The 12,378-nt window shown below is 41.4% G+C and overlaps 1 protein-coding gene across 1 annotated transcript; it reads left to right on the top strand.

Moving 5' to 3' along the window:
• The first annotated feature begins 4,913 nt into the window (after positions 1–4,913).
• Positions 4,914–6,457, top strand: LOC120301205. Its single transcript, XM_039328101.1, has 2 exons — positions 4,914–6,173; positions 6,299–6,457. The coding sequence occupies exons 1-2, from the start codon at positions 5,578–5,580 to the stop codon at positions 6,339–6,341; spliced, it is 639 nt and encodes a 212-aa protein (XP_039184035.1). The 5' UTR covers positions 4,914–5,577; the 3' UTR covers positions 6,342–6,457.
• The last annotated feature ends 5,921 nt before the right edge of the window (positions 6,458–12,378 follow it).

Here is a 12,378-nt window from a genome sequence, read left to right on the forward strand (position 1 = left end):
TGGACTCCCAAAACCTCACTCAGTCCAGTTAGGACTGTTTTTCTATAATTGTACAATCTTACAGCAGTCTTACAGGAAGTCTTTGCACTTTTGAATAGAACTTACTGGGGAAATACTTCCAAGACTTCCCAAGAAACAGCAGAGAGATCCACTTTAAAGTGTTTATTGAACACCCATTCCTCTTTCACTCTTAATCTAATTTCAACAAAGGCCAAGTCATGTCAGTCTTCAGGTTTTCAAATAGCCCTGGATTCAAATTATCTGCTTAGTGGCCACCAGAATGGGACAAGTATGTTATCTAGCTAATTCACTTTGTGTCACATCTTCATTTCTGGATTGTTTTGTGTGAAAGAGCAAAACGCTTTTCAGACACAATTTAAAATTGACTAAGTAACTACATTTTAAAACATGGCTCCAATAGTAAAATATCCTTAAAAATGATCAAGATTTACAATAATTTGAAAATGGATTTGGAAAAAAATATTAATTTGAAAATTTCCATTAGTTCTCTTTCCACTTAAAACAGAGGCCCCCAACCCCGGGCTGCAGCCCACTAATGGGCTTTGAGCTGTTCAGAACCGAGCTGCTGCAGTGGTGGGTGAGTGAGTACATGCATGTGCGGGCAGCTCCACTTGCGCAAGCAGCGGGTGTGTGCATGTGCAGTCCATTTGCACGAGCAGCATGCACACATTCCCACTGCTTGCACAAATGGAGCTGCACATGCACCCTTGTCCACCACTCACGCGGAACCATCCCCTCAACCCCCACTCACTGGGCCACAAAGCCAGGAAGATTGGGGCACTCTGACTTAAAATATATTTTGTCCCTGGTGTGCCCTCTCACATACTACCCTTACAATTTATTTTAGGAATTAATATTTCTGCTAGATTTATATTTTTTTTCACAGAGATGCTCAAATACACTCAGTTTGAATTTAAAGGATTTGCTGATCAGCTTTAGAATAGCTTTTCTTGTTGTTTTGTAAAATGTTTTAGCTTGCAAAACACCTCTCTTTTCCTTTTTAGCTTTTTGAAGTTTTAATTTGTGCCCATTTGATAATTGGGAATTTCTATTTCATCTCTTCTTTCAGGACAAAGAAGGAAATTCATGTCAGGTTACAAATTACGGAGAGGTCAATATTCCCAGCATAAGCTAACTGGCCAAAAATCCAAGTCTCCGCTGATGAAGTATCATCTCCCCATCTCCACAACTTCCCTAGTGCCACATTAGGGAAGCAACACTGGGCCCTGATATGAAAGACAAGGCGTCTTTAAAGGAAATGCTTCCTCTTCCCATGATATGAAACATTTTTATATCCTTTCTACTTAATCCACTGAGAAACATGGCTTCCCATCTTTGCTTCCCAGAAGCCAGAGATAAAGAGATTGCACAGGAAGAAACTGCTGGAGCAGTTTGTTGAAAAGCTGTGTATAGCATTCACACAGACCTGAACTAAAAACCCCACGTGTTTAGCACATAAGATTTATCATTTAATCCTTAAATTCTAGAGCAGACCCAGGCAGCTCAGCTGTCACATGACTTTCGTTAAGTTTGTAGAAGCAAACAACATGGACTTTAGCAAGAACAATGTCTTCTACTGCATGAGGCTAAATAACAAACATGAACAAAAACAAAGAAAAGGTTTCAGAACACAGAAGATGTCAGAAAGAGAGGGGTGGTCCTACCCAGTTTTTATTCTGGCTCATCGGCTGTTTAATTTAAGCCCATCTTCCATTGCCATTTAGCCCAATATGTATTATTCCCAAAAGAATGCAGACTAGAGAGAGAAAAAAAGATTGCCCGTACACAAAACTAGACAACCAGCATTGGAAAGGACAATTTAGGCCATTGTTTTCAATCCCTTTCTGCAAATAAAGCATCCCTGACTGATAGTTGTCTAGCTCCTGCTTGAACACGTTCAGTAAAAAGAAGCCTACCACTTTTCTAGGAAGTGGTTTCACTGTCAAACTGTTAGAAACCTTTTTTCTAACATTCAGTTGAAATCTGCCCATTTGAAACATACACACCACTTATAAAGGAGACTATTGGTAGCTCAGGGTTGAAATGAGGGGTTCTTGGTGCTCTCTGAGCTTGGTTGTTTCCTTGCAGACATTTCACTACCCAAACTAGGTAATATAATCAGTGCTAGTCCTAGCACAGATGATGTTACCTACTTTGGGTAATGAAACATCTGCAAGAAAACAAGCTCAAAGAGCATCAAGGACCCCTCAGACATCACTTTCTGTATTCTGGACTCTCAGATGATAAGGAGGCAGTGATCTTCTTCTGTGTGATATACTTCTAGATCTTTGAAGAATGTTATCATACATCATCAGTTCTCAGGCACGCTGGCTGAGGAATTCTGGGAGTTGAAGTCCACAAGTCATAAAAGGGCCAAGTTTGAAGACCCCTGTCTTAAGACCTCCTCAGTTTTAAGACTTCTCTTGTCTTCTTAAGTCTCCTTTTCAGTCTTCTTAAGACCCAATCTTTTAATCTCTCTTCATAGAATTTATATTTTAGTTCCTTTTTTTGAACCTCATTGTGCTTTTTTTCTTAAAATGTGGTACATCTGAGGTGAAGTTTGACCACTGAAAAATAAGAGTATAGTACTCTATTTTAGTAAAACAGTAAAATAGTACCAATATTATATTCAGCCCAGCACTCTTTTTTTTTTTTTTTAGAAATTAGCTACTGGGTTTTTTGTTTTGCAAACTGCAAAATTGTTGTCAAACAGCTTCAGAGCTGTTATCTACAAGAACTTATTAACTTGTATGCCAAAAGGAGGGAAGCAGTCCAATAAACTGGAAGAATCCCAAAACATCATCATTGGAAAAATAAATGCTGGGACATTGCCACCTTGGAAAATATGACTAGTTCAGTGCAGAGAAAAGACTACCAAGCAAGATCAAACATTGGAAAACGTTTAAATAAAATATCTTCTCTTTTTCTTTTTGAAGAATGGTCAAATATTTTTAAAGCACAGCAATGCTTTGGACTGGCACCTGTCAGTCTTGGGAAAGGGTTCACTTGGTTTAAAGAATTGTAGACTGGTGCTCTGTTCACAATTCTTGAGCCTCTGCAATTTTACTTTACTTTAGAGTGCTGTACAGCCCTAATAAATTCATCAAAATACACAGGTAGAGTTTGAGATGATTGATAGAGAACAAGATTTTCTAATATATATCAATAAAAAAATAGAAACAGTAGTGCTTGAAGGCTTGGTTTATATTATAATTAAATATTTTCAAATTAAAAAACAATCAAAAGGTTGGAAAACATGTCTGCTAATATATTTGGAGGGAGGGAGGAGAAGGTATAATGTTTTCACAAGGGAGTCATAAAAAGAAAGAGAGCCAAAGGGTCCATATCAGAAATCTTTCAAAAGCTATTTTTTTTTGTGAAGCTAAATCACAGGGCTATGATTTGTCTGCTATCATGTATGTAGAAAGCACATCTCTGTTTTTGCACAGTTCAGCAGATAGAGCACCTTCCTCCCTACTATTTCAAGGGGAAATTTTTTGATGCAACCTTGTAGCTGTGCTGCTATTCAAATATAATATGTAATTAGCGAAACAGAGATTGAATCCCAATGAATACCGCCTGCAAGACAACCCTCCATTAAAAGCCTTCTTGTTTAAACTTCAATATTTTAGCAATAGTGACAAAGACACACACACACACAGAGCACTGATTTTTCCCTTTGAAAAATCCGACTCAGGTAAGGTGCAGAAGATGAAAATTGTCAAAGGATCCCAGTTCTCACTCTTCCAGCACTCTGAATACACAGGGATGTATTTCCTTTTATACAAGGAAAGAGCTTCCCGAGTCTAATCCATTCGGCCTCTTCCTACCCTTGTTGTTTTATTGAGAGGCATCTGGGAGATGCACAGCAGGGAACAGCCTACCCTGTGAGAGGCAACTGGACTCTGTTCCTAAGCTACAGAATCCTACCCAGACTTCTAACAAAGGAACAATAGCATTTCCATAACAGAGCTTGAGGCACGCAAAGGGCGGCTGGGGGAGGGAGTAGCACCATCTATCTCTCCACACAGGCTGACAAATTCCATGCAATTTATATGCCCCATTTTGCTGATCTCTTCCCCCCCCCCACACACACATGCGCAGATACACATACAGTACACTGGCAGTCTGCCACGGAAAAAGCAGTACTAGGCAAAGAGGAAAGGACCACTCCCCCACTCCCAAAGCCCCGATGCAGGGTTTTATAGGACTAGGAGGTGCACAAGTGCTTCGAGAAGGAAAATCTGGCGAGAAGAGGCTGAGACTGCTTAAATGTTGTGTTGGCGTACCTGCACTCCAAACTGGGAAATGGGAGGAGAGGGAGGGATGCTAACGGGTTGAGGAGGTTGGCTCCTGGTTCTTTTTCTACCATTCCCATCTCACCATCTTCCTTTCATCTCCCACCCTTGGTAAACAGGACTGCAAGCATGATGCAAGATTCGGCTCCTCTGGGGTTGAAGAGGCCCTCATCAGGGTAGATTCTTAGCAACAGCAGCAGCAGCTTGATAGATAGGTTTTCTTCTGCTGGGAAGAATACTATTTCTGTGGCAAAGGGGGCAATTTTCAACCCTATGTCCCAGTTTTTAAAGAAATCTATCAATCCCAGGCAAGATGACTTTCAGCAAGAGAATCAGAATTTGGTAAAAATTGTGCTTGAGGAGAGAGAATCTCTAAGAAAGCAACAGAGGTCCTGAGTGACATCTGGTAGCCTGCGTGGGAAAAGTTGTTAAGGAAATCATATTTAACCATGTGACAGAATAAGCCATTTCTCTCTCTCTCTCTCTGTCTCTTTCCACACTGCTGCCTATGATTTCAACTGCTGCACAAATATAGAATTTAAGCTTATCATGTCTAAAGCTCAGGACATATGTGATGCCACCTTTAGGTGCCAATTTGTTGATATCTGCATGTCAAGGTGAAACTGGAAGAATATGATTATTCTAAAGGGGGAATTTCTGGCCTCCCTGATGATCGGAAATCAATTGGGCAATATCAGAGAAGGAAAGTAGTCCTGAAGGATCAACATATGGATTTAAAAGCAGGAAGGATTACAATATTGTCTTGCAAGACACATTTACTTGTAGCTTACTATATTTGACAGATTCCCAAGAACGCCAGGGTGCCCAAATGTGAAGGAAATCGCTTGTACTGTGTCTCTTCCCTTCGACTATGATTGGCCCCATGCTAATTATCTGAGCAATGAGAGCAATTCAAAACAAGCCCGGCATCAGTACACAAATGGGGTGGTGGTAACTGTGAGCGCTACACAAAAGAAATCCGAAACTACGTAAGAGGATAGGGTGAAGGGAGAAATAAGCAAAAACTATTGGCCCTTTCTGATGCCAATTTAGGGGCATTTTGCAAAAAATGTAGTCTCCTGTCCTTCCAGCGGCAGTCGGTGCGATCGCTTAGCAGCAAGGGCATTGAAGTCCAGGAAGAACCCGATCACGGGCAATTCCGGCAGCGAAGGGAAAAAGACAAGCGGATATAGAAAACTACAGGAATGAGCAGCTCTAGCCCAATTAATAATCCCTTCTGATCGTCTTTATTGCGGTAATGTCGCCCTCCCTCCGCCCGCATACAAAAGGCTTCGTTCGCCTTTTCCCGCGCAGGGGAATGGCGGCCGCCACGACGCAACAGCGCCCTCAGTTTCCAATAGGCCTGTCCGGAAAAAGTTGCCTCCGTTCGACCTGCAATCTGGGGAAGGCCGTCTCCCCTTCTCGCTCCCGGCCTCAAGTCTTGGCAGCGCATCTCTCGCCGGGCCCCCATGACTGTCTCCCGCTCCAGAGGCCCTGCTCAAACCAGACCCCGAGCCAAGGCAAGCAGGCGAAGGCGGCCGCCGCTCCGCGCAATGCGGGGGCCGCTGAGGGTGGAGAGGAAAAACGGACTGGCGTGAGCTTCAGCGAGGGTTTCGCGGTGGACGGCCGAGCAGCCGGGACTCGAGAGAGAGAGAGAAAGAGAAGGCGAGAAGAGCCATCGCGCTGCACGAACGGAATAGGGAAAAATAAAGCGCCCCCTTTTCAAACGGCGTCCCTTGCAGAACGAGCTTTCTTCAGCCGCGAGACCGCGTTTGGCACAGACAGCGACCAAATCGCCTGGTTTATCTACCCCTCCCCACCCGCCGCTGCCGCTTTGCAGGCAACCCTAATTAGGTATGTCTAGGGATGAAGACAGTCCTACAGCGGCGGGGTTGCTTTTAAAGCATTTTTTGTTTTTAAAGGGCCTTTTTGGTCTGGATTGATGCTTAGGTAGTTTCTGCTTCTTTTTTTTTTTAAAGGCAGAATCTCCCTCTGGTGGCGCTGGACGGGGCAGGTGCCTGACGCATTCTTGGAGAAGCCCGAAGTCGTACACACAAGCCAAAAGCGGTTTACCGCCTCTTTTAACTCTCTGCCACTGCTTAGGGGCAGTTGAAAAATAAAACAAACCGACTGAGTTCCATTTTTATTGTGACTCGGTTCAGTAATACATAAACCGGGTGGACAGTCACTCTCCCACAGTGGTACACAGAAGAATTAAAGGAGTAGCTCTGTTCCTAGGAATGTTCTGTGCAAAAATCTTTCCTCGGATTTTTTCTTCCTTCCCGGGTGAATCAAGCCCTCGCTTCCAGCAGTTATTGGGAAGGAATCTGTTAAGTCTCCCCCCCACCCCCAAATCTCCTGCACTACAGCCTGCAGAGAGACTCTCTGTCAAAAAAGCAACAAACGCAAGAGAAGTTTTTTGCTATCTGGGACAAATGGATAAAATTTATACAATTTAGATTGGGTATACAAAAATATTATATAGCTTTTTCATAAGTTTTATTTTTATATATATTATAGATATCTTTTTTATATATATAAATATAAAGTTTTTAATTTAATTTTTATTTTTTTTTTTATTTTTTTTTTTTTATTATTATTATTTCTTAAGCCTATATTCTGCTCTGGGAAGCTCAGGGGGGGGGAAGGGAGGGTTTTTGGGAGGGGTGTGGGGGGGGGGTTTTTTTTATATGTATTGTTTAATTTTTTTTTCTTTTGTATATGTTGTTTTTTGTTCTGTATTGTTCTTGTTTTTTTTTGTAAAATTTATAAAACTTTTAATAAAAAAAAAAAAAAAGAAAAAAAAAAAAAAAAAAAGCGTAGGCAACTTGTATTTATCTTAGTACTTTGATCAGAATTTGGACACGGGCCTTGGAAATACAGGCTTTTAATACATACCTACTTATCCATCTTTCCTATTATGCATCAGTCTCTGTGGGTTAAGTGTTGTGTAGCAATAAAAATCGGGTTTCTTGAATTCTCCCTCTAACATTGTTTTCTATTTCTTAACCAATGGCTATTGCTGCTTTCTGCTGCAAAGATCCTAGGGAGGAGAAGAGCAATTGGAAAAGAATAGGAATTAAATTCAGACAATCCTGCTTCATTGTAGATTGAATTTAGGGTTGAAGGATGGCAAATTGTATCCGCCATAATTCACCCTAAGATCCTAACTTGACCTGTAAGAGCCCTGGGGCAGAGTTTTCTCTTCCACCTCTAATGCTTAGGGAAGGAATCAACTTGGAAGGTACCATTTAGCAATCACCTCCAAAGTTCATTCCTATTCAGTGCAGAAATCCAAATTAAATCCCAGAATGCTGGCTGCTTATCCAGTGACAAAGAATTCACAATCTGCCTTAATGAATAGCTCTATTGTCAAATTCTTCTTAGTGTAGGAAGCTTTTCTTTAAGGTTCTTGTAACATGATCACATTTCATGTTCTGAGATGATAGAAAACAGGTCTTGATTTTCCTTTCTTTAACATCCCTTCAAGTACTTGAATAATGTTATATCCCCATTCAGTTGTCTTTTCTCAAGGCTAAACATAACCCCCCTTCCCTCAAACTCTCTTATACTTCTTTAATCATTTTTGTTTCTTTTCTGCGCACCTGTTTCTCGGATGCTTTCTTAAAAGTGTGGTGCCCAGAACTGAACACAACTACTCAAAATGCGACCTGTTAATTTCCAGATTTTCATTCAGTTCCTAGGGGCTTATTCTACTGCATTTCATATTTTTCCCCACTGATGGGATTATTTGCCGTTTTCCTTACATAATTTACTATCCAACTTTTTCTGTTATCTTCTCCTGCCATCTTTGGGCATTGGTCAGATCCATCCTGCATGGCAACCTAAAATTGCTGGTCTCTTGGGCTATAAGGTACCAATGCTGATTCCAGTAGTTAGAAATCAGTGCCCAGATTTCAAATTTGGACAATGATACTGGCCAGCTGTTCTGTCCAAACAGTAGTTGCTATGGCTCCTGATTAATGGATTCTCTTGCTTTCCCAAAGCCAGTGGCAGACCTTTTTCTTTGAGAGGATGGCTCTTTAAGGGCACACAATATCCATTTGCAAGAGCAAACATCAGTTGTCACAGAAACATAGATTTTGAGTGGGCCATAAAGATTATGCAGTCTAGCACCCTACTGGGTGTAGAATTTTCTTGGTCGGGATGAGCACTGCATTCGGTCATATAACATTGTTTCACCATTTATTAAAATTCTAGAACCTCTCATCACATTTACTTGACTGAGTGATTTACAAATGAAATATTAAAAAAATCATATAAAAGCCATAGTTATAAGCAAAATTTAAAACAGAAAGAAAAAGAACAATTGAAAAGGCCCTCATCAGGGTAGATTTTGGGTACAGTTTTTCCTTTTCTCCTATTTGCCTGTTTAACCTGCTTTTAGGTAATTTCTGTGGAACTAATTAAAGGAAAAACAAAAACCAGAAATAAAACTCTTTCAATGGCCTGGTGTAATAAAGCTGAAAGAAAGTGATCAGTAACTGGGGATATTGCTGTCACAGCATACAGTAGCTATTTGGTGTTGGCCTAAATTTGCACAACAGGCAAATCAGACATTCCCATTTGGATCAGTGCATGTCAAAAAATAGTACTTTTGAAGTAAAAGAAAGAACGAAAAAGAGGAAGGAAGGAGAGGAAGGGAGGGAGGAAGGAAGGAAGCAAGCAAGCAAGCAAGCAAGCTTTCTTTGTATCCACAATGGGTAGAGTATAACTGAGAAGCCAAGATTATCTTGTTTATATCCCACATTGTAAGCATTAATATGTAAACAAGAAAGGACACCAACTTTTTGAGCCAATATTCTTCCTGAGTGTTCTTCCTAAACAGTTTAATAGACTATCCCACTCCCACTCACTCCTGCAGTACTTAGATCCTTGTTCTTATTTCTAGATATTTGTCACTAAACACTACAGGATTCACTTTAAAACACTCCTGATCAAATCGGATACCCTTAATCCAAACACATTTTTCCCAAGCCTTGTGAGATACAACTCATCTCTTCCCAGCAGCCTACCATTCAGATAAAACAGATTATGGTCTCAAAAGGAAATCTCTCCTGTCAACACTATTTCTAAATATTCTGTATTCCATGGAACGTTTCTGTACTTACCAGCAGTATTTTTTCTCATCACATGGAATGGAAAAATGGATAAGGCCAACATATGAGATCCCAGGATCTTTGTTAACAGAAGATATTTCCTTGTTTAAGAACAGAGCAGCTTAGGAAGTCAGTGTTTATATATGTATATGTATGTTATAATACTTGCCTAACTGTTGTGCAGATGTATATTTGGAGCCCTGATAATCCTGATTGAGATCAATTACATTCCCACAGAATCAAGGACAATAATTTCCTAGGATTTACAGCTATATCATTGCCAATATATTTTCATAGATGCAAGATGGTAACTTCAAATAATAATGCAAACCATGAATTGCAAACTCATTACAAATCCCTACTAGGAATCTAATTACTTCAATAGAACAGAATATGTGGGTAAAATATGTGATGGAGGAGGAGGAGGAGGAGGCAACATTAGATCAGGTAGGAATGTTTTGTGGTACAATTACTCACTGTGTATGTGTATATATATATATATATATATATATATATATATATATATATATATATATATATGTAGGTCTTTGGTTGTTCGGGTTTTCTCCCGCGTAAAATTGGAAGTGTCTTGGCGACGTTTCGACGAAGTCCCATTCGTCATCTTCAGGCTGGTGTTTTCAGCTTCGTGCTTCGAGCAGCAATGTGTGGTCTTAGCTGTTTCTTCCTTTTAACTGCCAGTGGGGGTATGAACTGATTGGGTGGGAGCTTGGCTGTGTTCTGATTGGGTGGAGGTGTGTTCTGATTGGTTAGGGGCGTGGCTGTGCTCTGATTGGCTGGGGGGTTGGCTGTGCTCTGATTGGCTGGGGGGTTGGCTGTGCTCTGATTGGCTGGGGGAGTGTTCTGTTTGGTTGTGCTCAGGTTAGTCTGAGTTGCAGAGGGGTTTAAGATTTTGGGCTGCCTTGCTATTTTTGGCTTCGCGTTTGTGGTCGTGCCTCATTTTCATGGAGGGTGTCAGTTACAAACCTAATCCAAAAAGAAACCCCCACTAAAATCCAAGACGAAGAACAAGAAAACGGCAAAGCCCTCCTCCCATACATAAAAGGCACCACAGACAGAATCAGTAAGATCCTCCATAAACACAACATCAAAACAGCATTCTGCACAAACAGAAAAATATCCACCATCCTTAGAAACCCCAAAGATAAAATTGAATTAGAAAATCAAGGAGTATACGAAATCCCATGCACCACTTGTCCCACCACATACATCGGACAAACCAACAGAAGAATAAGTGCACGCATTGAAGAACATAAGAACTCAGTCAAAAAAGAGGAACCAACATCTTCCCTGGTCCAACACCTTAAAGCCACAGGACATGAAATTGACTTTAAAAATACCAGAACCATTGCCAAAAGTGAACATTTTAATAACAGAATAATCAGAGAAGCCATCGAGATAGAAAAACGCCCACACAGCATGAACAAGCGAGATGATACCTCCCGCCTACCAGCCATTTGGAAACCCGCCCTTATTGACAAACGACTCCCTAATACAAAAAATGATACCAGACCCACACTCACAAAAACCACACAGGATGTCACCACCACACATCCACGCAAAAAGCAAACCCAAAGCCACACCGATGATGAGGCACGACCACAAACCAGAAGCCAGACCAGAGCTGCATCATTAGCCACTTTAAAGCCCTCCAATCCATACATGAAGCAAACTGACACCCTCCATGAAAATGAGGCACGACCACAAACGCGAAGCCAAAAAATAGCAAGGCAGCCCAAAATCTTAAACCCCTCTGCAACTCAGACTAACCTGAGCACAACCAAACATAACACTCCCCCAGCCAATCAGAGCACAGCCAACCCCCCAGCCAATCAGAGCACAGCCAACCCCCCAGCCAATCAGAGCACAGCCACGCCCCTAACCAATCAGAACACACCTCCACCCAATCAGAACACAGCCAAGCTCCCACCCAATCAGTTCATACCCCCACTGGCAGTTAAAAGGAAGAAACAGCTAAGACCACACATTGCTGCTCGAAGCACGAAGCTGAAAACACCAGCCTGAAGATGACGAATGGGACTTCGTCGAAACGTCGCCAAGACACTTCCAATTTTACGCGGGAGAAAACCCGAACAACCAAAGACCTACATATATATATATATATATATATATATATATATATATATATATGTATGTATACCGTATATGCCGGCGTATTAGGCGACCCGGCGTATAAGACGACCCCCTTCTTTATAGCCGGGCCGCATTCCTAGAACGTCGTCTTATACGCCGGAAACTACCAGTATTTCCGGCGTATAAGACGACTCGGCGTATAAGACGACCCCCGTCTTTGGCGCCGATTTCAGCGCTCGCGGAAGTCGTCTTATACGCCGGCATTTACGATATATATATATATATATATATAATGATCTATCTGTTGAAAAGCCATCAGTTTTATTTTAGTGCATTGATTTTTATTACATACATTTTATAGTACCATATGCATTTTTAAAAATGCCTTTCCACTTTTTATATCACCCAGGTTGCTATAGAACGAAACAGATACCATAAGCCTACTTCCCCCTGCATCCAATTGTCGAGATTAATTACCTCTTCGTCAACTCAGCCAAGAAATTTACTGGGCCCAGTGCACTGCTTATGATGGAGAAATACCTGCAGGGCACAACTGTTCCTTGTACTTCTTCATTTTTATCCCCCCAATGTCTGAGCAATCAGTATCTCTGGCCTTCTGTCACCTCATAGCTCTGGAAGTGAAATCCAGTGGAGGTAAAGGAGGCAGATATAGGATTTCCAGACCCTTGGTGGAGGCCAGTGGTGGGATTCAGCTGGTTCGCACCACTTCGGCAGAACTGGTAACTAATTTTTTGTTGCCCAGGCCCAGAATGGACTTCCAGAAGCAGTATCCACATCCACCGGTTGTTCACATATTTGAATCCCAC

This window comes from Crotalus tigris, unplaced genomic scaffold (assembly GCF_016545835.1).
Source record: "Crotalus tigris isolate CLP2741 ecotype Arizona unplaced genomic scaffold, ASM1654583v1 scf7180000024370.6872682, whole genome shotgun sequence".
NCBI lineage: Eukaryota > Metazoa > Chordata > Lepidosauria > Squamata > Viperidae > Crotalus > Crotalus tigris.